A 24,024-nucleotide genomic window follows, 5' to 3' on the forward strand; every position below is an offset into this window, starting at 1 on the left:
CTCAGGCGCTATTTCTGCTGGAAATCCCCCACAGAGAACTGTCCATCACCGGTGAGTGAAGCAAGCACGTCCCTTTGCTCTCCTCTGTCCTTGACAGAACGTGTGCCCTGTCATCCGGCTCCCAGGCACCCGCCCCTCGTGAGGTAAGAGTTCTGAGAGTGTCTCCTCTCATCACTGTGTAGGTGACATGCAGAGCCGACACGAGACGCCAGTCAGACAAGAAGCCAGGTGAGGGACGCCTGGGTGGCTCAGTTGGTTAAGCAGCTGCCTTCGGCTCAGGTCATGATCCTAGCATCCTGGGATCGAGTCCGACATCGGGCTCCTTGCTCGGCGGAGAGCCTGCTTCTCCCTCTGCCTCTGCCTGCCATTCTGTCTGCCTGTGCTTGCTCTCTCTCCCTCTCTCTCTCTGATAAATAAATTAAATCTAAAAAAAAAGAAGCCAGGTGATCCAGAGCATGTCCAACCAACATGTTCTTCCAGCCATGCTGGCTGAAGCCCTCAAGCCTCAGAGGGACACCCAACTCGGGAGGCAGTGGAGGGTCCCGGGGCCCCTCAGCAGTGTCTACAGGGGTGCGTGAGGGTGTTGAGCAGGCAGGAACTGAAGAGGTCTGGAGGTTTCCGAACGCTGCGTGGTGCTCAGCTGGGAGACGGCAGGTCAAAGGTACAGAGTTCCAGTGGGAATCACTCAGGACGCACTTCATGATGCTGAGACTCCTTCCTTTAACCGAGACGAACTGGACCCTCGGTCCTCAATCTGTCCTCTGCCCTCATCCTCCACATCTCTCGGCCGCCACTCTGGTGTCCACCGCCCTGTCCGCTCCCTTTGCCCCATCCATACTGCGAGCCCTCCACCCTCACACAGCTACAGCCAGAGCAGCACACCCACCCCCACAACACGGTCACTGTAACAGGGACCGGTCCACCTTGGGGCTCCACCTGTCTGCAGGCACTGGGCAGGAGGGACAGGGGCCCAAGCCCCAGGGCTCTGGCGAACAGAGGCCGGGCTGTCGGGTCGGGGGTCCTGCTTCGTGCCGAATGTGTCTTCCCCACGCCTGCTTCCCCGAACTCACAGACTTGCCAGCATGTGTGCTCTTGGGAGCTGGGAGCTCCCTGAGATGTCATCACTTTACATTCCTTCTCCAGGAACTTCGAGTTCTCCATTTCCTTGGAGTCCATCCCTGGAAAGTTCCCACATTCCCTGATGGTGTTGCTTGCTTCCTCAGGCTTCTTCCAGCGGGGCTGTGCTGGGACACCTCTCCCAGCCTCTGGGGGCTGGCGCAGGTGGGCTCTCCCCTGAAGGCAGCTGCGGGGTGTCTGAGGTGTGCGTGATGGCAGGTCTCCCACGGGACTGGGTCTCTGGGCCTCCAGCCAGGGAGGGGGACGCAGCAGCAGCAGCACAGGCCCTGGGAGGACAGGGCACGTCAGCAGCTGAGGCTCCTGAGGCAGGTCCCTGCCGCAGGGATAGCCCCAGTCCCAGGGAGCCCCAGCGGCTGGGACTGTGGACCGTCAGCTGGGATTGGCCTCAGGTGAATACTGTGGGGGTGAGGCTTGCTGGGTTCCCCCGTGCAGTGCAACCCCTCCAAGGGGATGTCCCCCCCCGGGACCCAGCTGCTCTGCACTGGGGGACACAGGGCTGCAGGTCAAAGGCTGCCCTCACTTCTCCACGTGACCACACCTGCCTGTTGCGCTCTCAGCACTTCTGCTGCCTCTTCGCTGCAGTTGGAGATTCCCCAGAGCTATTTCCGTCGTCTGTAGCTGTGTTTTGTAACCGTTCTTGTTTTTGTGGGGGACCTGAGCGTCAGGGCCCCCACAGCCCACCATCTTGCTGATGTCACCATCTGCTCTGGGAGTTTCCACAGCCCCCCCCCGGGGAGCCCCGCGTGAAGCCAGTGTTGGAGCATACCCCACACACAGCTGTTGTGTGGGACAGTGTTGTGTGGGACAGGGGAGAACACGGTCTGTTCCTGAGACCTGTTTTAGGGTGCTACACAGGGAGCTCTGTCCTGCTTGGAGAAATAAGGGATGAAAATACATAACAGAAAAGATGGGCTCAGAAACCACTAGCTCCTTCCCCCGAGAGGACATGCTGCACCTTCCCGCCACGTGGAGGTGGGTGATGATGGTGTCACCCTGGCACCGGGAGGGAGGAACAAGGGCAGTTGTTATAAGTTTGCACTGTCTGAATGAACAGACCATCTACTGGGTGGAGACTTCTAGACGGTGCCAAGAACACAGTGGGATGAACAGACAGCTGTCACCTCTAAGAAGATTATGACTGAGTTGAGGACCCAGCATCACTCGGATTCAAAATGGAGCCAGCGTCTATCTGGAAAGTTCTAGCATTTTCTGCTGAGGATTAGGACAGGACTGAAACAGCCCTATGACTTTGCATCTTCTACCATCTTCATAAAGTCTGAGCTGTGCTTACCCGGGCACCTCGCCAGCCAGTCAGTGTGTGCTCACGGGGGTCCTACTATGGGCCAGGGCCTGTGTGGACACTGGGCATGCCGAGGGGAAGAACACGGGGGGTCCCGGCCCTCCAGCTGCTCACACAGAGTGATATCTTCTGTCTCCTGTGGCATGAGGTGCAGACTTTTACAAACTCGAAGATTTTATGACCCACTCGCTTCTGCCCAAATTCATGGCACCCAGGGCACTGGGCAGCTTTCATTATGGGGGACACTTTCATTGCAGAGCAGACTGTCTGGGGGCTTCCAGGCCCATCGAGGCTCTGCATATCAGCAGGAGTTAAGCTGGTTCGACAGTCTCCTGCACGGTCCTGCCTTCTTCCCTGGGGGATGGGGAGTCAAGGAAATTGACTCTAGCAGCAAACGCTAAGAATAAGGGTCCTTTGACAGAGGATGTGCATGGAAAAAGGGCTTGTGGACATCTGGGGAACCAGGACAGGTCCTGGGGCTGTGGGAGGAGCGAGCTGCACAGGAGACCTTCTGGGAGAAGCGAGGAAGGAGCCGAGAGCAAAGCTGGAGCCACAGGCCAGTGTAGGGAAATAAGAAGCCCCAGAGGCCTGACCTCCAGGGTCCCTTCTCAGCGGCAGCCCCCGGGAGGCCCCACAGGATGGGCTCTAGGCGGGCGCTCGTGGCTCATGGACAGTTCTCTTGAAGGGCTGTGTGCTGGCCGAGGAAGCAGGGGGACCGACGGTGAGTGTTTCTTGTGGATACCCTCCTCACCGTTGTTCTACAGCCCTGAGGCTTCTTCTCTGGCTCTTGTCAAGGGGCAGAGGATTCTCCTTCCTCTTTTTTTTTTTTTTTTTAATTTTATTTATTTATTTGAGGGAGAGCACAGAAGCAGGGGGAGAGGCAGAGGGGGGAACAGGCTCCCTGCTGAGCAGAGAGCCCAATGCAGGACTTGATCCCAGGACCCTGGGATCATGACCTGAGCTGGAAGACAGAAACTTAACTCACTGAGCCACCCAGGCGCCCCATTTTTAAAAGATACAAACGTCATATGACATCATATTAGTTTCAGGTGCACAACAGGAGTCAAAATTTGTATATATTGGGAAATGACCACCACAATAAATGTAGTTAACATCCACACCACACAGTTAACAATTTTTTCATTGCTTTTTCTGGTTATGAGAACTCATAAGCTCTTCTCTCTCAGCCGCTTTCAAGTAAGCCCTACACAGCTGGTCACTACAGTCCCCATGCTGCTCGCTAGAGTCCCGGGACTAGCTTTGTAACTGGAGATTCAGACCTTTTGGCCCCCTTCACCCGTTTCACTCGGGCAACCATCTATCTGTTTTCTGTATCTCCGATTTCTTTCCTTCTTTTCTTCCTTTCTTTGACACTCCACACGTAAGTGATGTCATAATAAACACAGTAAATACAGTATTTACGTTCCCACGTCCGATTATCGTAGTGTAATACTTCCAGACCCATCCACGATGACACAAGTGGCAATATTTCCTTCTTTTCTGTGTAATATTACGTGTAATATTCCATTACACAATTACCCACACCAAATTTTCTTTACCCATTCGCTCATCAGTGGTCATGTTTTGGCTATTGTAAATAATGCTGCAGAGAACACGGGGGCACAGACGTGTTTCCATTTCATTCAGCTGTATTCCCAGCAGCGGGGCCGCTGGATCTAGGGCAGATCTACTCAGGACCGCCCGACTGTTCTCTGCAGCGGCTGCCACTCCTTACCCTCCCAGCAGCAGCGCACAGGGTTCCCTGTTCTCCTCATCCTCGCCGACACCTGCCATCTTGTTTTCTGGGTGAGCGCCATTCGGACAGGTGCGAGGTGACATCTCATGAAAGAGCTTGCTGAGAACCTGAGAACTCATCAAATCCAGCCCCAGAATCTGCTTTTTTCCAGGGACGCTCCCCAAGCCCTTCCTTAGCACCTGGCCCAGCTTTCTGGCACCTGCCGAGGATGACCCTGTGATGCTGGACTGCTATCAGGAATGTAGAGTCCACTCTCAGCAAGGGAGAATCCCGCTGCCCTCCGAGTCCATGATGTCCGTGGGCCATTCAGGAAGGATGGCTGAAGTCCCCCTCGTTAACCTGAGTCAGCCAGACTCGGGGAAATACGCCTGCAAATACTGCCAGACAGAGGGCCCGCGCCAGTGCTCCCCAGCCACAGACGTCCTTCTCGTGGTTCCAGGTGGGAAGGAAGCATCCCAGAAAGATCTGGTCTGACCCGTCCGGCCCTCCCACATCAGAGGATGAAGAGGGACTCAGAGGAGAGGACAGTAAGTGGTCTCTCCCACAGCGGGGCTCGAGGTTGGCAGGAACAGTCTGAGGACACTGGTTTGGTCAGGGATTAGCGAACGGGAGGTCCTGATTCCTCGACAAGGCTTTGCTTCCAGTTGGGCAAAGGTGCGTCTAGAATTCTTGGCTCACACGCCCTGAGGAAACACCTTTGAGGACACCAGGGATGACGGGGACCCTCTGCTTCTCCCCGTCACTTCTGACCCTCTTTCTCTTCCAGGAAGTTTACCTAAACCTTCCTTCCTGACTCAGAGAGGCTGATGGTGACACCAGGAGAGAACGTGACTCTTCAGTGCCAGAAGACAGACCTCATGATGGCATCTGTCATGTTTGCTCTGCTGAAGCCAGGTGCTCCTGAGCCTGCTGATGTCCGAAGACCATCGGGAACATGGCTCACCTCGCCCTCGGGACTGTGCGAGCCAGGGACGGTGGCAGCTACTGTCTACTATCAAGCCGAGGCTCCTTTCTGGGCCTCACAGCCCAGCAACAGCTTAAAACTGTAGGTGAGAGGTAAAGGGGGGGACGAATTTATAATTAAATAACCCTAACCCCTCACTGTTGTGCCCTGTATCCTTGCCATGGTCATTTCCCTTACACGCAAACACAGACGCAGACAGAAGCAGACACAGTCGGATACAATGTTGCTCTGGTTATTCTGGTTACTTGCTGGATCACTGAAGAACAGGAAAAATGAAACTTCTCACTTTTACCTTCCCTTATTCCTCCTCTGATGCCTTGCCCTTCTCCACGCAGACCCAAGTTTCTGATTCACATCACCTTCCCTTCGCTGAAGAACTTCTGGTAACACTCCGTGCGAGGCAGGTGTACCAGCAACAAATTCCCTCAGTTTCTGTCGGTCTGAGGAAGGCTTTACTGCTTCACTTTGAAGGACAATGTCTCAGGGTCCAGGATGTTAGATCAGCATTTTATTTCTCTCAACACGCTGACATCTCACAGCACTGTCTTCCCAGGTGGGTCCCAGGGAGTAGGATGCGATCCTCACTGTCACTCCTGTACAGCTGAGCCCTCTCCTCTTGCTTCCTTCAGGATTCTCTCACCCTCTGACTTTCTACCTAGAAAGGGTCTGCACAGAGGTAGTTTCTCGTGCTTTATTTCCAATGTTTATCCTCCTTGCTGTTCTCTCAGTTTCTTGGATTGCGGTTTTGTGTCTGACATTAATTTGGAGAAAATTCAGCTGTCATTTCTCTCATCTCTTGTGTTTCTCCCTCTCTGCTCATGTTGGTACCTATGACGTGCGGGTCACACCGTCGTCCACAGCCCTTGGACCCTCCATTCTGGGTTCTTCCAGGCTGGTTTCTGCTTGCTTCCCGGGTTCGGAGGCTTCTGCTGGCGACTCCTCAGGCACGGATTTCCTCCCTCAGCCATGCCCATCGAGGCATTCTTCGTTTCTGTCACAGTGTTTCTGGTCTCCAGAGCTTCTTTTGGAGTCTTTCTCGGGATTTCCACCTGCTTGCTTACACGGCCCATCTGTTCCTGCCTGCTGTCTGCTTTACCTGGGGCAGCCCCAGCATGTGAATCAGGGTGGTTTTAAGCTCCTGAGATGATCCTTCCAACATTTCCACCGGATCTGCATCTGGTTCTGCTGCTGCTGTGTCTCTTCCAACAGCTTGTTTGGCTTTTGGTACACCCTGTCCTTCGTTCCTGATGGCCAGCCACAACACGCCAGGCAAAGGAACTGCTGGAAACTGGCCTTTAGTGACCTGGTGCTGAGGGGCTGGGAGCCTTCTAGGGTCCTGGGATCATGGCTTTGGCTTGCAGGAACCCGTGCCCCCGGGCTGTGACCCTCACAGGGCTTCTCAGTCCCCCTGCTGTGGTGGGACCCGGTGGCCAGAGCTGGCTAGGGTTGGGTGTTTTTCTCCTTCCAGGTCACTTAGGCTCTGATCAGACCCCAGGAGGCTAGGCTCAGTATTTCTTTCTTTTCTGTGTAATATTACGTGTAATAGAACTCTGCTTTATTTCAAAGTAGATTTTCCCCTCTCCCCGCCAGAAGCAGAGGGGGATTTTTCTTGGCTCTTCACCAGAAGAACCTGACAGAGCTCCAGGAAGTGAAACTCCCAGACCCCATGCCCGGGCCCCCGTGACCAGCTCCCCGGAGTTCCTAACTTGCAGACTTGTCCAAGCCAAGTATCCCTACCTGGCACGGGTTCCCATGGAGGTTTCGGCTTGTGGGCTCTTGCTCGGCAAACTGTGATTCTCTGGACTCCCAGGTTGACTTCTGAGAGCCCCACAGAGGGCTGCTCTGTGACCTCATTGCCATTTCAGATCTAACAAGAGTTAGAGACTTCTCAGTCTGTTCTGCTTTTTACTCTGTTATTGTGGAGTGACGACTTCCATGCTCAACCAGAAACTGGAAGCCAAGACCTCTGTCATCTCGATCTGGGGAAATCCTTAGTCAGGGACTCCGTCTTGCTTAGGGACCAGGGCCTCCATCATCAGAGAGGATACACACAAGAGCACTGTCTCTTCAGTCTATTGTTCTCAGCACCACGCTGGGAGAAGCGAGGCCCTGGGAGCCAGCACGAGCTGACACACATTGGAAGGGACCCTTGCGCACAGAGTGGGAGGCAGGACAGTGACTTTCTCCCCCACATGACCCAACCTGTGACTAGTAGCAATCTCTGCCTTTGGGGGTTTGAGGATTTCCCCTTTCCCCATCCATTCTCCTTGCATTATTTGTTCCCTGTCATGATGCAGCACACGCAGAGCAGACCTCTTCTTTGGCCCTCGCCAATGTACATTTTACATATTTTTAATTGATTATGAATTTTAAGAAAGCATTGTCCTAGAGGCCATGGTATATAATGCATTCTGTGTCCTGGTGCTTCTGTTTCTGTTCCCTGATGACTCCGGATGGCAGCTCACTGACCAGCAGGCACAAGCGGGCTCTGAACATGACAGTCAGAGTAGGAGGGAGGGAGGGTGCTCTGCGGTCAGGGCTGAGTGCTTGTCTCTTTCCATTTCCTCAGATACGGCACCAGGAAATCACACCAAGATTAACCTCCTCCGACTGGTTCTGGCAGCCCCCTTTCTGATTATTACGTCCTGGCTGAAGCCTGGCTTCAACAAGGAGCCTCTTCGCAGACCCAAGTAAACAACTGAGCACCCCTCTTTCTCATGGGCTGTCCTAGTGACGGGGGGGGGCATGTCAACACCAAACTTTCCTTGTGGGGACCTCCTATGTTCCTCAACAGTGGCATGACTGGCATTTCTGGTGGGATATTTCCTACCACATAGGACTGTCTGGTTCATTGCAAGAACATTCAGCATCTCTTGCGTCTCTCGTTCAAGCAGCTGAAGCCCCACTCACTGTGCTGACAAGCCAACAGACACTCCCATGCCCTCTCACGCATCCCCAGATTCAGAGGAAGTGTGTGGGATACAGTTCCCCTGGTGGAGAACCTGTGTTTGGAGGCCAGGAGAAATTGTATCTTCCTCTTCCTCCCTCCCCTGACCTCTCTCTGTCCTTCTCCACCTTCAGACCCCACAGCTGTTGAGGGGAATGATGGGTGTTGATAAAGTTGGACCCACTGACCGTGAAAAGTTTCCAGTAGAATGCGCATTCTCACCTCTGCTGAGAGCCACTCCGGGACTAGATGATGGTTTCCTCTTCTGTACTCCTCACCTGGGACAGAGAACAGGACAGCACCTGAGAATTCATCCCACAAATGATTACTTCATGCAACCCTGAATACTCCACCACTCCTGTTGTTGCACCAACAGGACATGCCACTTGGGTCCCACCCCAAATGTCCATACACAGACGAACCTTTTTCTGGGATCGTTACTCTAGCTATTTGCTGTGTCCTTCTTTCGCATTTTCCTGATAGCAAATGATACTGAGTGTCTGCTCATGTACTACTGACCTTTCTAAAAATGTTTATTAAAATACAATCAACATATAATGCTATACTAGCTTCGGGCACACAACACACTGATTCAACGATTGTATACACTCCTTGATGCTCACCGTGGTAAGCACAGTCACCATCTGTCACTACACGACCTTGATTTTAATTCCCGATAAAGTATCTGATTAAATATTTGCCCATTTTTAATTGGATTATTTGTCCTCTTAATACTGAATTGCAAGAATATATACATACTCAGGCCACAAGTCTGTTAACAAACACCTACTTTACCCATATTTTTTCTTATAGTTTGTGACTTGTCTTTTCATTTTTAAACCTCTCTTAAAAAGAAGTTTTAAGTTTTGATTAATCTCACCAATTATGAATTATTTTGTCCTCTGTGGTTCGAGTTTTTGTGTCCTAAGGAATCTTTGCTTAACTCAAGGTCACAAAGATCTTTTTCCTACATTTTCTTATGTAACTATTATAGTTTTAGACTACATTTACATCTTAATCTTTTTTTTCTCTAAAGATTTTATTTTTATTTATTTATTTTAGCAAGAAAGTGTGCGCATGCATGGGAGGCAAAGAGTAAGAATATTTGAGTTGAAGTCTCCTCCTTCTAGGACTGCGTGTGTGTGTTCCCGAAAGTTCGCAGGTGGAAACCTTAACCCCCCAATGTGATGGTGCTGGGAGTTGGGGCCTTTGAGAGATAATTAGGTCATAAGGATGTAGTCTTCATGAATGGGATTAGTCTCTTCTTATAAGAGTCTCTTCTTATAAGAAAGATGATCTCTCTTCACCATGTGAGGATAGACGGCAAAGGCAGCCATCTATAAACTGGGAAGAAGGCGCTCGCTAAGAATCCCATGTTAGCACTCTGGTCTGGGACTTCCAGCCTCCAGAACTGTGGGAAGTAAACATGTGCTGGTCGGGCCACCCGGTCTGTGGTCCTCCGTGAGGGCGGCCTGAGCTGACGGACCCCCACAGGTGGGACAGGGGAGGAGTGCAAGTCTTCCCTTTCTTGGAATACCCACTGGGATTCTGTGGTTTTAGGTCACCAAGCAGTGAGCCCTGTCCTGTTTGGAGTATCAGGGAATGAAGAGACAATGGAAAAGATGGCTTCAAAAGCCTTTCCCCACCAGAGCTAAGGCTGACACACGCATTTCTCTGCGAGGACAGGGTTAGCCCCATCTCCGAGCCAGCCCTTCTCCCCTCAGGTCGGCGTGGGTGACTATGGGGTGGTGTTAGAAGTGGCGTGCACTTCGCGGAAGAAGATGGTGAGTTCTGGGGACCTGGCATCTTTTCACAACCGTGGAAAATTCTCTGAGGGGCGCTCCCAGTGGGCAAACTCTCAGTCAGCCACTGTGCGTTTGCTGAAGCCCTACTGTGCGCCAGGACCCCTATCCACAGATGCCAAGGTTCCCAGCACAGCGTCCCTGCTTTCTGGGTGAGGGACATCCCACCTCCCGCAGCATGAGGACATCCACTTCTATGAACCCGCTCGAGACTTTACAACCAGCGGGATGTTAGCATCCTGGTGACAGCAGTCAGTCCGCTTCTCGCTCCCTTCCGAGCACAAATCCACGTCCTTACGTAAATGAAAGCGCCTCTGCACAGCTCACTGGGACGCCAGAGACCCATCCCCGTGCGCACGGAAGGTGGGTGGCTGCACTGGAAGAGGGGGGCAGCGAAGGGCGGGGTGACAGTCTGCAGCCTGGCTGCCGCTCCTCAGCAACACCCCCATTTCGGAGGTCTCTCCTCCGGGCTCCTCCTGCCTGCCCAGAAGGAGCTCCAGGATCCCCGCTTCGAGGACCCCCCTACAGCAGGGACACACCCGGAGCAGCAGTGCTAAGTACAGGCCCCCCCCCCCGGCTCTCAACCACCCCACCTCCCCCCCAACCTGCTTCTTTTTTTTTTTATTAAATTAATTTATTTATTTTCAGAAAAACAGTATTCATTATTTTTTCACCACACCTAGTGCTCCATGCAATCCGTGCCCTCTATAATACCCAACCTGCTTCTTCACAGGCTCCCAGTCTGGCTGGGAGGCAGTGCTGCCAAGAGGAACCGAGATGGGTGCCCTGGCGCCACCTTCTGGGAAACAGAAGAAAGACTCCTACTGACCAGCAGGTCCAACCCTGAGAATCAAAAAGAGAAGGTGCTCCCTCCTTCCAGGGCGGGGGCAGAGAGCCTTCTCACCAAACATGGAAAAATCACGGCAGCACAGCATCATGAAAAGCAAATGACAATTTCCCAATAACCAACGAATCCAAAGACAATACTGAGATCTGAGAAAGAATTCAAAAGAGCTGTGGTGGGGCGCACAGGCCGTCGAGTGTCTGACTAACTCTTGCTTTCAGCTCATGTCAATGTCAGGATCTTGAGACCAAGCCCTGCATCTGGCTCCGTGCTGGGCGTGGAGCCTGGTTAGGATTCTCCCTCCTTCTCCCCCTGGCCCTTTACTCCCCACGCCTGCAGCCCCGCTCTCTGTGCTCTTAAAAACAAAACAAAACAAAACTGAGCACATGGCTGGCTCAGTGGGTGGAGTGTGCAGTTCTTGATCTTGGGGTTGTGATTTCAAGCCCCACGTTGGGCATAAAACCTACTTAAAAATAAAATCTTCTTAAAAAGTGAATTCAAAAGAGCTGCGATGAAGACATTCAGTGAGCTACAAGAAAACTCAGGAAGTCAGTACAATGAACTCAGGAATAAAATTAATGAACAGAAGGAGTATCTTATCAAAGAGACTGAAATTCTAAAAAAGAGCCAAACGGAAATTCTAGAGCTGAAAAACTCAATAAATGAGATGGACACTACATTAGGAAGCACTGGAAATAGAGCAGATCACCTGGAGGAGAGACCCAGGGGCCCCAAGAACTAAGATTTTTAAAGCAAATAAACCGTACAGGAGGGGCGCCTGGCCAGCTCAGATGGTGCAGTGTGTGGCTCTTGATCTTAGGATTCTGGATTTAATGTCTACATTGGGTTTAGAGATTACTTAAAAAATAAAATAAAATCTTTTTTTTAAAAGATTTTATTTATGGGGCACCTGGGTGGCTCAGTGGATTAAGCCGCTGCCTTCGGCTCAGGTCATGATCCCAGGGTCCTGGGATCGAGTCCCGCATCGGGCTCTCTGCTCAGCAGGGAGCCTGCTTCCTCCTCTCTCTCTCTCTGCCTGCCTCTCTGCCTACTTGTGATCTCTCTCTGTCAAATAAATAAATAAAATCTTTTAAAAGATTTTATTTATTTATTTGCCAGAGACAGAAAGAGAGAGAATACAAGCAGGGAGAGTAGCAGGCAGAGGGAGAAGCAGACTCCTGGCTACGCAGGGAGCCCGATGTGGGACTCGATCCCAGGACCCTGGGATCATGACCTGAGCTGAAGGCCAACGTTTAACCAACTAAGACACCTAGGCATCCCCCCAAAAAATAAAATCTTAAAAACAAAACAAAACAAAACCCCTACAAGAACCAACAGACTCCATTACAGGAAACAGCACCAAGATTAAAGGATATACCAGAAGGGGAAGAGAGGGCGAGAGGAGACTGTATTTAAAGGAACAAAAGCTAAGAATTCCCCAAACCTGGTGAAGGAAGTAGACATAAAAGTCCACAAAGCAGGGACACCTGGGGTTAAGCATCAGCCTTTGGCTCAGATCATGATCCCAGAGTCCTGGGATCGAGTCCCGAATCCAGCTCCTTACTCAGCACAGAGCCTGCTTCCCCCTCTCGCCTGCAGCTCCTCCCTGCTTGTGCTCAGGCTCTCTCTCTGACATAAATAAGTAAATCCGCAAAACTAACAGACCACCTTATTATCTCAAGAGAAAAGACCTTCTCCCAGACACATTACAATGATGCTGTCAAAAGACTGTGATAAAGAAAGAAAGGTAAAGGCAGCCAGGGGCAAAAGGCAGAGAGCTGTAAAGAACTTCCCTGAGGCTATAAGCAGATTTCTCACAGAAATTCTACAGGTCAGGAAACAGTGGAAAGACATATTCAAAATACTGAAAGACAAAAATCGCCAGCCAAGTAAACTCTTCAGATACAAAGGAGAGTAAAGACTTTCTCAGACAAACAAAAGTTCAGGGAGCTCGCCCCCACTACACCTGCCTTTCGAGAAATGTTGAAGGCAGTTCTTCAAACTGAAACAGACAAAAATACACAAAATTCTGATTAAGATGATAGCATTAGAAAGGTGTAACATTTTTAAAATAGTATATTAAACACTTAAATATAGCATGAAGGTTAAAGAAAAAAGAACATTAAAAATCACCAATTCGGGGGTGCCTGGGTGGCTCAGTGGGTTAAGTCTCTGTCTTTGGCTCAGGTCATGATCTCGGGGTCCTGGGATGGAGCCCCCATCGGACTCTCCACCCAGCGAGGAACCTGCTTCCCCATCTCTGCCTCCTGCTCTGCCTACCTGTGATCTCTCTCTCTGTCAAATAAATAAAATCTTTTTTAAAAGTCACCAATTCAGTAATGAAATCACGGCATAAAAAGAAATCATTTGTGGTATCAAAAATGTACAAGGGAAGGAGGAAAAGGATGAGACTTTGAACAGGCAAATGAAGATAAACTGCTATCAGCAGAAAGAGAACTGTGTTATCTAGGAGATGTTTGATGTAAACCTCACAGTAATCATAAAGCAAAAATCTAGAGCAAGGACATGAAACATGGAAAAATGCACAGACTCAGCAAATCACAACGGAAAAACACCAACTTACAAAGGTGGACAGAAACAGGGATACCAGATAAGGGGTTAATACCCAAAATACATAAAGAACTCAGACAACTTAGTAACAACAACAGCAACAAAAACAATCCAATTAAAATATGGCCAGAAGTAAGCAGACATTTTTCCAAAGAAGACATCCAGATGGCCAACAGACACATGAAAACATGCTCAACATCACTCATCATCAGGGAAATGCCAATGCAAACCACAACGACATGTCACCTCCTGTCAGAATTGACTAGCATCCAAAAGACAAGAGATAATGCTGGCGAGGATGTGGTGAAAAAAAAAAACAACAAAAACCCAAGCTCAAACCCAAACCCAAACCCTTGTTCCCTGTAGTGGGAATGAGAATTGGTCCAACCATTATGGAAAACAATATGAAGCATGTTCAAAAAATTTAAAATAGAACTATGAAATGAACCAATAATTCCACATCTGGGAATATACCCAATTGAAACAAAAACAGGATTTCAACGAGATCTCTGCATACCCATGCTTATCGAAGCATTATTCACGAGAGCCAAGATACAGAAACAACCGCGATGCCCCCCAGCTGATGAATGGGTAAAAAGATACAGTACCGGGGTGCCTGGCTGCCTCAGTCCCTGCAGCATGCGACTCCTGATCTCAGGGTTATGGGTTCCAGTCCCAGGCTGGGTGTAGGGATTACTTGAAAATAAAATCTTTAAAAGAAAAGGTAATACATATACACAACGTAATATTAAAGGTAAATATCCCGCCACTCACAACAACATGGACGGACCCAGAGCGCACTGTGCTAAACCGGGTAAGTCAGACGGAAAGACAGGTGCTGTATGCTATCGTTCACATGTGGAATCTGAAGAAGTCAAACCCGTAAAATGACAGAGTAAAGGGTGATGAGCAGGGCATGCAGGGATTAGATAACGTTTTTCAGGGCACAAAACTGTAATGAGCAGTAAAGAAACCACGGAGACCCAAGGCACGGCGGAATGAATACACACGATAATATTACACTTGTAATCACACGGCGGGACCACTGTCGGTGCAGCAGTCGTTTTTACCACATATAAATGTATCAAAACAACAGGTGCACACCGTAATCCAACACAAAGTTACACAGGAAACTTACGCAGGAACGCTAAATGTCCGGCGCGCCCTCCCTTAAGACTGGTATTAAACTGGTTACACTAAGGGAACGCTCTGAGGAGAAAAGACCCCCTTGCATATTGAGGGCGCCCTTGAGATGCTACACCCAAAGCACCTGAACCCCAGGAACGCCCCCCCTTTCCTCGGCGAGGCGGAGGCGGGGGTCCAGCGCAGGCGGGTCTACGGGGCGCACCCCAGGGCGCGGGGAGCGCTCCCCAGGGCCGGCTGAGCGGCGTCCTCCCGGGAACGCCCGCGCACCTGGCCACGCCGGGGAGCTCGCGGCCGCTACTCACCTGCCCGGGACGCCGCTCCCCGACGCGGGACGCGACAGGCCGGGTTCCAGCCGTCCAGGAGCGCGCTCTCAGGCTGCCGCCGGCGCAGACGCGCAGGACGCCGGGGCGTACGCGGCGCGCACGCTGGAACGACCGGGGGAGGGGCGGAGGGGCAGAGGGCCGAGCACCATCTTCTGCCGTGCGGGGCGCAGGTTGGGAGCGCGCGGGGCGCAGGTGCCTTCTCCCGGTCCCGCGACCGGTGCCCGGACTGAGCAACGGTGCCCTGTGCACCCGCGGGGATGCCGAACTGCCCCAGACTCTGCCCTGTGAGAGTCCCCAGCACGTCCTCCGGATGGAGCCACGCTCGGAGGGACAAATCTGCGTCCCTCCCCACCCCCACCACGGGAACAGGGTCGGGCCCGCACGGGCCGCTGGGACTTGTAGTTCCCAGGACGCGGCCGAGCGCCCCTCTGGCAGACATTAGGGCTGGGGACCGCTCCGTTTTACAGTGTGGGAGAGCGCAGTGCTTCCCTTGCGTCAGGTCCGGATCTGTATTACTGAGTGCCTGCTGTATGCTGAACTCATTAGCTGGACTTGGGGGAGGGTCGGTGAGCTCGTGGGCACTTTAGGTTAAGCAGGAAGATGAACTTGCAAGGAAGAAGACCAGGAATAAAAATGACAAATTCCAAGTGCTGTTGGAGGTCACCCAAGGGCCAGAGACGGGGTAAAAAAAAACTTCCCGGAGGTTGTGGGGTTCCAGTCAGGCTTTGAAATGTTGGATGATTGACCTGGGTGGGTCAGTTGGTTAAGCCTCTGCCTTTGGCCCAGGTCATGATCTCAGGGTCCTGGGATGGAGCCCAGTGTCAGGCTCCCTGCTCAGCAGGGGCGTCGCCTTGTCCCTCCCCCTTTGATCTGTCTCTCTCAAATAAATAAAATCTTAAAAAAAAAAAAAAAAAGCGAATGGTCTAGATGAGAGGAGGGTGGCAGGGAGTACAAAGGAGAGTGGTCTGCCTGTAGTGAGAGGTTCATGACAGACAATGCTGAGCAAGGCTTAGGTGGGGATGTGGTCACCAGTGTCTTTGGGTCTCACTTTCAGAAAGGCCCTCCGAGGGACACCTGCGTGGCTCAGTCAGTTAAGTGTTTGCCTTCAGCTCAGGTCATGGTCCTGGGGTTCTGGGATTGAGTCCCACATTGGGCTCCTTGCTCAGCAGAGAGTCTGATTCTCCCTCTGTCCCTGCCCTGCTTGTGCTCTCTCTAATAAATAAATAAAAATCCTTAAAAAAGGTAAGAAAAGAAAAAGAAAGGATATCAGTTTTGAGTTTCCCTCTAAGGGAGACTATCGATACAGACAGGGAGATGCATCTTCAGGCTTAAATGAAAGAGAACATCTCACTGCTGGTTTCCAGTTTCTGGACACTGTTGCTCTAAGACTCGATACATGTATACAAATCGATCATTAACTTGTAAGTAGCAAAATAGGATTGAGTTGTGTGCATGCTAGATAAAAGCCTTCAAAAGATGCTTCCATTTTTGTAACTGTTTTGGCATTTATTCAGTTTTCATATACCAGAAGTCTCAAGGGAAGAGAACCCCAATCTTTCTTGACCTAAAGGAGCATGTGTGCTTTGGGGCTTGGTCCTGGGAGCAAGGGATGATTTATGAGAGCAGTTTTGATGTCTTGCAATGGCTTAGACATAAACCCACGGTTCAGAAAATCCTTTTCCAGGCCACTTGTTTTTATCTTCTGATTTCCGAAACCAAGATCACACTTAAGTAAAAGATATTTATTCTCAAGTTTCTCTGATAATGGAACACCAAGAAGTCATGATGCTTTTACTTTTACTAAAACATTGTGGAATGCTGTATCGCAGTTAACTAGTGTGGATGGAGTTTTTTTGGTTAAAGTCCACATTTTCCATATCCTGGTTCCAGGAAAAGTGAGCTGGTACCATATACTTTATTAATTTTGATTTTGATACATGAACAACTTTGCAACCAAGTGATTCTGTCTTAATCTCTGTCGTCCTGAGCACCAAGAAGCCTTCAATATGGGGGTCCAAGAAGCCTTCACTCGATCCTAGATGACACTTACAGGGGCCACTTTGGGTCTTCCATAATGTCAGGAAATAAGTGAGGTCACATTTCATCTGCAAGCTTCCCAACCCTCCCCCAAAGATCTCACACAGGCTGTTAACTTGACCAAAGATGCCTCACTCCCCCAGACAGCTGTGGAGCCTATGCATAGAAGGACAGACCTGAGATCAGGAGAGGGAGGAAGAGAAGAAATATTTCTCCTGGTCCCCAAACACAGGCTGTCCACCAGGGGAACACCACATACTCCTGTCCTCCACATCTAGGGGTGTTGGGAAAAGCACGATAGAACTTGCTTGCTATCTTCTTCCAAAATGACTGGGGCTTCAACTGCTCTTTAATGGTGCTAAGTGTTCCTACAACGAACAGGACAGTCCCCTGCGATGAAGAACTATCCCACCCAAAATGCCGTCTGTGTCTATGTTGAGAACCACAAGAAGTCCCATGGTGGAGTCTGGTGTTGAGAGAGCCCCGGGCCGCGACACCAGCCCAAACAAGAGAGGCGCTCAGCTGTTTTATGTGGATCCACGTGGAGACTCCTTCTGGCCGCACCAGGCTTCCGCCACGAGAGCCCCCATAATCACCACAATCACGGCAGCCAGACCCAGTCGGATGAGGTTGCCCGAGGTGTACGCAGCCCCTGGGGGAGATGGTAGAGAGGAGAGGATGAGCAGCAGCTGGAAAGGAGCATCCCTCCTTCTCACGTGGACCTGTCCAGTGTGACTGTCCTGCACCCGCTGGTGTTTCCTGGTCAGTGCTCAGCTCTACCTCCCCTGACGCTGTCGTCACTCAACACAATGTGGGATTTCCGGAGAGTTGTAGTGACTCTTCCCTGGTCTCCTTCCCAGTCTCTCTGCCTTACCGCTCCCCCTTCCTGTCCTTGCTCGTCATCTCATTTCCACCCTCCCGCACTGCCCTTTCCCCTTCTCCCTCCTCGTAGTAGGAACCAGGCTTAGCAGCAACCGAAAAACCCACCGTTGCTGCACAGAGAAGGGAAGTCGTTCAGGGGCTGCGTTTGCTCCCCTCCTCGTGGCAAAGACTTAGTGCAGCCAGTGAGCTCAAAAAAATTCCAGCTTAGTAGCTGGGCATCGGGACCACCGTGCATTTCATTTCAGCTTCACCCAAGAAGAGCTCGGGCTCGCCATTGGCCCTGGTTCCCAGAGGGAACCGGCATCTGACTCCTCCAGCTCACACACGCCAGGAGCACAGAGTTCGAGTCTGAACCCATCAGCAACAATGCTCCCCGGAGACAGAGTCAGTGGGGAGAGGCCCTGAGTCCGCCACCGGGTCCAGGATGCCCTCTGCACCTCTCGGCACTGCCCACCCTGACCTTGCGTCCTAACTACAGAACGTTCGCCGACCACAGCGCACACATAAACATACACAAGGCTGAGGACGCGGGCGCAGCCTTCCACAAAGCAGCAAGTTTAGAAGATACTGCAGCTGTGTCACGACAGCAGGCGGCCGGGGAGCAGCGTGTTCCAAGACTGAGAAAGGTACTGCCATGAAGTTGCCGTCAGCAGGACGGACCACAGCTCTCAGGGACGCCCGGGGTGGCAGAAGGGGCTCTGGTGGGGGCAGAGTGGGTTGTTTGGAAGAACAAGCTGAGAAAGTCTCCCAGAAGGCCAAGCAACAAAGGCCAAAGACTCTAAAGTAGGAAAGGAGAGGTTTAAAAAGGAGATGATCAGGGAGGCGAAGGAGAAACAGGAATCGGAAAGCAACAGAAGAAATGCTCTCCGGTTTAAAAAAAAGAAAGAAAAAAGAAAAAAAGGATGCACACCTTAAACTAACAATGTTATAAATCAGTTATAGGTCAACAAAACTGGAGAAAGCCAGTAAAATAGCCCAAATAAAAACAACTTAATTAAGAAATAAGTTAAATTTTTAAAAGTCCTAAGAGTCATGCACCTGTCGCCTCACCTGTCACCTGGATCTCAAGATGACTGCTAGGCTGTGAGGTCAAGAAAGGAGCCTTCATCAGAAAGTACACACAGCTGTAGTTCCCGGCATCATTGACTGTCACAGTCCGGAGGGAAAAGTCTGTCTCCTTCCCTACTGGACTCTGGACCCGTATGGGCCCTGCAGTTCCCTCCTTCAGTAGAGCGAACATTATAGGCACAAAAATATTGTCTGGCCTCTGGCACTGCAGGGTCACTGTGTCTCCTGCGGTCACCTCACCCCTTTGGTGGGCTTGCAGGGAAGGTTTAGGTAAATCTCCTGAAAGAGAAGGAGGGCTCCAAGGTCATGGGGAGAAGCTCTGTGTCCCCCACCCATCCTTGTTCTCCTGGCAGGGGTTCCCGCCAAGTGGGGGAAATGACAGATCCCTGGTCTAACCCTCTTTTCACTCTGACGGCAGGAAGGCGATTTCCCCTTCAAGCCCTGGCTCTTTCTGTTCTGTGTCTCTCCTTCTCCCCTTGCCCACTCTCTCCTTTGGTCCCCCCCAACACCTGTCCCTGGAAGACCCTTTGTCCCTTTGAGGCACCCTCCTCACCTGTCACCAGTAGTAGGAGGACGTCACTAGGCTGTGAACGTGTGTGTGGGGGGCCCCGTCTGTAGTAGTCACAGGTGTACTCTCCAGCACTGTTGGTTTTTAGGTCAGTGAGTTGAAATTCAGCCGGCCCATCTGTGGAAATCCATGATTGCACAGACTCCAAAGGAACTTTTCCCTTTCTGAGAACAAAGTTGACATTCTTGATAGAAGTCTGGCATTGCAGCGTCACATTACTCCAGCGAGGCATCACCGAGCTGGGCCAGGCCCTGAGGGAGGGCTTGGGAAGGGACTCTGGAAAGAAGCAGAGATCAGGATGGGGTTTCGGTGCCCTTGTCTGCTCCCAGGAAACCCCTTGAAGGAAAGAGAAGTGATACAGGGAGTTTGGAGTGAAGGAGAAGGAAGATCTGTCTGAAGGAACTCACCGTCAGTCCCCCTGCTTCCTTGGCCAGCACACAGCCCTGCAAGAGAACCCTCCATGAGACATGAGCACCCGCCCAGAGCCCGTCCCCCGGGGCCTCCCTGGAGGTCAGGCATATGGGGCTTCTCATTTCCCCACACTGGTCTGTGGCTCCAGCTCTGCTCCCGGCTCCTTCCTCACTTCTCCCAGAAGTTCTCCTGTGTAGCTTGCTCCTCCTATGGCCCCAGGACCTGTCCTAGTTCCACAGACACCCATAAATCCCTGAATTCTTTTTTTTTTAAGATTTTATTTATTTATTTGACAGAGAGAGATTACAAGTAGGCAGAGAGGCAGGCAGAGAGAGAGAGGAGGAATCAGGCTCCCCGCTGAGCAGAGAGTTCGATGCGGGACTCGATCCCAGGACCCCGAGATCATGACCTGAGCCGAAGGCAGCGGCTTAACCCACTGAGCCACCCAGGTGCCCAAACCCCTGAATTCTGAAGAGAGTTTATGTACTCATGCTCTGAGAGACACAAGGCTTTACTGTCCCGTCAACACCCGGAAGGAAGCTACTCTATTCTGTTCTCCTTAGCGGAACACAGTAAGAATCAAGAAAGCACATTGGCCAACTGAAGAGATGTCCCAATTTAAGCAGGGCTCAGATTTTTCAAGGCTGGTAGAAAGATTCAAACTTATAATACCGTCCTTTCTTCATTTCACCAGATAGACCAGCCTGAAGGCAACAAAAGCCCCATGGATTACCCTAGAATCTAGGGGTCAGCGATTATTGTGAAAATCAATCACATCTCTGGGACCCAATCAAGCTAAGACGATGCTGTCCCTATTTGTGGGAAGCAGGTTTTCTTAGCACCAGCAGATCGACATCCGGAGATGCCCCCAGCTCTACCATGCCCCTGAACATTTTGAAGCACTCATCTTTCATCTTCTTATACTTTTCCCAGCTGACATTTGCTGACTAACCCCGGGGACTTTCCCATTCTGAAGACCCACCATGCCTCATTCTTAATATCCCATTATGACCAAGTGAAAACAGCAGTGACTTTGGATCCAGACAGGCCTGGGTTTGAACTTTGAGGTTTCTGTTCACTCACTGCACAGCCCTGAGCAGGAACCCTGAACTGTCAGTCTCAAGGTCCTCTTTTATCAACATGGGTCTGATTCCCATCACGTAGGACTGTTTGCAAGGGTCAGAGTGGTATTTCCCTCGGGGTGGGATAAAAACCACGGGGCCCTACAGATGGTTTCACGGGATGCAGTGACACAGTATTTTATAGCATTGATCAAGGCATCAGAAAGCTGAAACCCTTTCCAGTCACTTCCACTCCTGTAATAACAACAAAGAATTCCTTAGGCTAGAGATCAGCCTTCTCACACATCTGTTTCTGGCCAACTGCCCTTTGTGATAAGAAAGTAGCTGGGCATGGGCTCATAAATGTGATGGCCAACAGCCCATGGCTAGACTGTCCTAATGCCTTCCTCCTTTAATTTGCATATATGTTTACACTAACCTATTTTTTGCTAAGTGACCCTGGCTTTTCATTTGAATTTTATTTTTTTAAATTTAAGCTATTGGCATTAAATTCCCATCTTCATATGAATGTGCTTGTTCAAAGACATTGAAAAAATAAATAAAACAAAATAAAATTAAGATATTGAGTCAATAACATTTTAAGTAAGTAGGGATGACAGAGGCAGAGGACAGGTTATGGCGTGAAATGTATTTGCCTACCGGCGAACATCTGACCAATAAGATGTGTCTCAAGATTCCCCCTGGGTTTCTGACACACCTGAAGCAATCAGTGGAGACAAGCAGACCTTACTGCCCCTCTTCCCATTTCGAGTGGTCCCATCTTTCTCCACCCACCTTCACCTCTAATCCCAGTAGATGGGCCCAAGAGACTTACCAAAGCAGAGGAGGCAGAGGAATTCAGGGATCATACTGGCCCTGCAGGCTGCTCTGGGGGCCCCTCTCTAGTCTCATCCACGACAGGGAGGGAAGCTGGATGTGGGTGGTGTCATCTTTGGCCAACCCTTCCCTTCCTTCCTCTCATGTGACCTACAGGTTTTGTGTTCCAACCACATCCAGGAAACGAGAAGGAATAAAAATGCTCCATGAGGTCATAATTTATGCAAACTCTTTATAGGAACACAGTGAATTCAGGGCTCAAATTCTAACCCAGCCAGAGGCGCTGGACACCTGGGTCCAAATGATTCCACTGAGGAGATGGAAACAGGTTGGTGCAGACACTGCTGGAGATTCCCAGTCTATAGGACCCTGAATAGCTAAAGCAATTCTGAAGAAGAAAAATGAAACTGGAGACAACACTTCAAGCTGTATTGCAAAGCTGTGATCATCAAGACAGTATGGCACTGGCACAAAAACAGGCACATAGATCAATGGAAGAGAAGAGAGAGCCAGAAATGGACCCTCAACTCTATGGTCAACTAATCTTCGACAAAGCAGGAAAGAATGTCCAATGGAAAAAAGACAGTTTCTTCAACAAATGGTGTTGGGAAAACTGGATGGCAACATACAGAAGACTGAAACCGGACCACTTTCTTACACCACACACAAAAATAGACCCAAAATGGCTGAAAGACCTAAATGTAAGATAATAAACTACCAAAATTCTAGAGGAGAACACAGGCAACAACCTCTTTGACCTTAGCCACAGCAACTTCTTATTAGACATGTCACTGGAGGCAAAGAAAACAAAAGCAAAAATTAACTATTGGGACCTCATCAAGATTAAAAGCTTCTGCACAGTGAAGGAAATAAGCAACCAAACTAAAAGGCAACCTACAGAATGGGAGAAGATATTTTCAAATGATATATCTGATAAAGGCATAGTAATCAAAATCTATAAAGAACTGGGACACCTGGGTAGCTCAGTCAATAAGTGTCTGCCTTCAGATCACATCATGATCCCAGGGTCCCAGGGTCAAGTCCTGTGATGGGGGGGGGTCCTTGCTCAGTGGGGAGTCTGCTTCTCCCTCTGCCTGCTGCTCCCCCTGCTTTTGCTCACTCTCTGAAAAATAAATAAATAAATAAAATCTTTTTTAAAAACCCAAAATCTAGGGGCACCTGGGTGTTTCAGTGGGTTAAAGCCTCTGCCTTTGGCTCAGGTCATGATTCCAGGGTCCTGGGATCGAGCCCCACGTCAGGCTCTCTGCTCAGTGGGGAGACTGCTTCCCTTCCACTCTCTCTGTCTGCCTCTCTGCCTGCTTGTGATCTCTGTCTGTCAAATAAATAAATAAAATCTTAAAAAAAAAGAAGACACACAAATGAACAACAGACACATGAAAAGATGCTCAACATCACTAACCTCAGGGAACTATAAATCAAAACCAGGAGAAGATACCACCTTGCACCTGTCAGAATGGATAAAATTAATAACACAAGAAACAATAGGTATTGATCAAGATGTGGGAAAAGGGAACCCTCTTACACTATTGGTGGGAGTGCACACTGGTGCAGTCACTTGGAAAACAGTTTGGAGGTTCCTCAAAAAGTTAAAGATAGGGACACCTGAGAGGCTCAGTGGATGAATTGTCTGCCTTCAGCTCAGGTCATGATCCCCGGGTCCTGGGATTGAGCCCAGCAGGGAATCTGCTTCTCCCTCTCCCTTTGGCCCTCCACCCACTCAAACTCTCTCTCCCTCTCTCTCAAATAAATAAATAAAATCTAAAATTAAAAAAGTTAAAATAGAACTACCCAAGGATCCAACAACTGCACTACTAGGTATTTAACACAAAATTTACAAAAACACATATTTGAAGGGGTACACTCACCTTGATGTTTATAGCAGCAATGTTCCCATAGCCAAACTATGGAGAGAACCCAAATGTCCATCAAAAAGATGTGGTATATATATATATATATCTCAGCCATCAAAAAATGAAATCTTGCCATTTGTAATGGATGGAGCTAGAGCGCTAAGCGAAATAAGTCAGTCAGAGGAAGGCAAATACCATATGATCTCACTCATATGTGGAGTTTAAAAAACAAAACAGGTGAACATATGGGAAGGGGAAAAAGAAAAAAGAGAGTGAAGGAAAGCATAAGAGACTCTTAATGATACAGAACAAATTGAGGGTTGCTAGAGGGAGGTGGTGAGGGATGGGCCAGATGGGTGATGGGAATTAAGGAGGGAATTTGTTGTGATGAACACTAGGTCTTGTAGGTAAGTGATCACTGAATTCTGTTCCAAAAACCCTGAGATCATGACCTGAGCCAAAAATCAAGAGTCCGAGGCATAACCAACTGAGCCACCCA

General features: G+C 50.1%; 2 protein-coding genes across 3 annotated transcripts; both read right to left on the minus strand.

The window, feature by feature from the left end:
- Positions 1–793: 793 nt before the first annotated feature.
- LOC122913312 lies at positions 794–15,229 on the minus strand. Its single transcript, XM_044260077.1, has 3 exons — positions 14,770–15,229; positions 8,327–8,382; positions 794–1,403 (listed from the first exon to the last, which is right to left on the minus strand). Exons 1-3 carry the CDS (start codon positions 15,227–15,229, stop codon positions 1,122–1,124), a joined length of 798 nt encoding a protein of 265 aa, XP_044116012.1. The 3' UTR covers positions 794–1,121.
- A 1,457-nt stretch (positions 15,230–16,686) lies between these two features.
- Positions 16,687–21,726, minus strand: LOC122913842 (T-cell-interacting, activating receptor on myeloid cells protein 1-like). 2 transcript variants are annotated; one of them, XM_044260479.1, is made up of 5 exons: positions 21,653–21,726; positions 19,753–19,788; positions 19,331–19,621; positions 18,760–19,056; positions 16,687–17,479 (listed from the first exon to the last, which is right to left on the minus strand). In XM_044260479.1, the coding sequence occupies exons 1-5, from the start codon at positions 21,684–21,686 to the stop codon at positions 17,355–17,357; spliced, it is 783 nt and encodes a 260-aa protein (XP_044116414.1). In that variant the 5' UTR covers positions 21,687–21,726; the 3' UTR covers positions 16,687–17,354. The 2 variants fall into 2 exon arrangements, with proteins under 2 accessions (XP_044116414.1, XP_044116415.1); XM_044260480.1 differs by lacking the exon at positions 19,753–19,788 and having other exon boundaries at positions 21,653–21,714.
- Between the last annotated feature and the right edge of the window lie 2,298 nt (positions 21,727–24,024).

Source organism: Neovison vison, chromosome 7 (genome assembly GCF_020171115.1).
Source record: "Neovison vison isolate M4711 chromosome 7, ASM_NN_V1, whole genome shotgun sequence".
Classification (NCBI taxonomy): Eukaryota; Metazoa; Chordata; class Mammalia; order Carnivora; family Mustelidae; genus Neogale; species Neogale vison.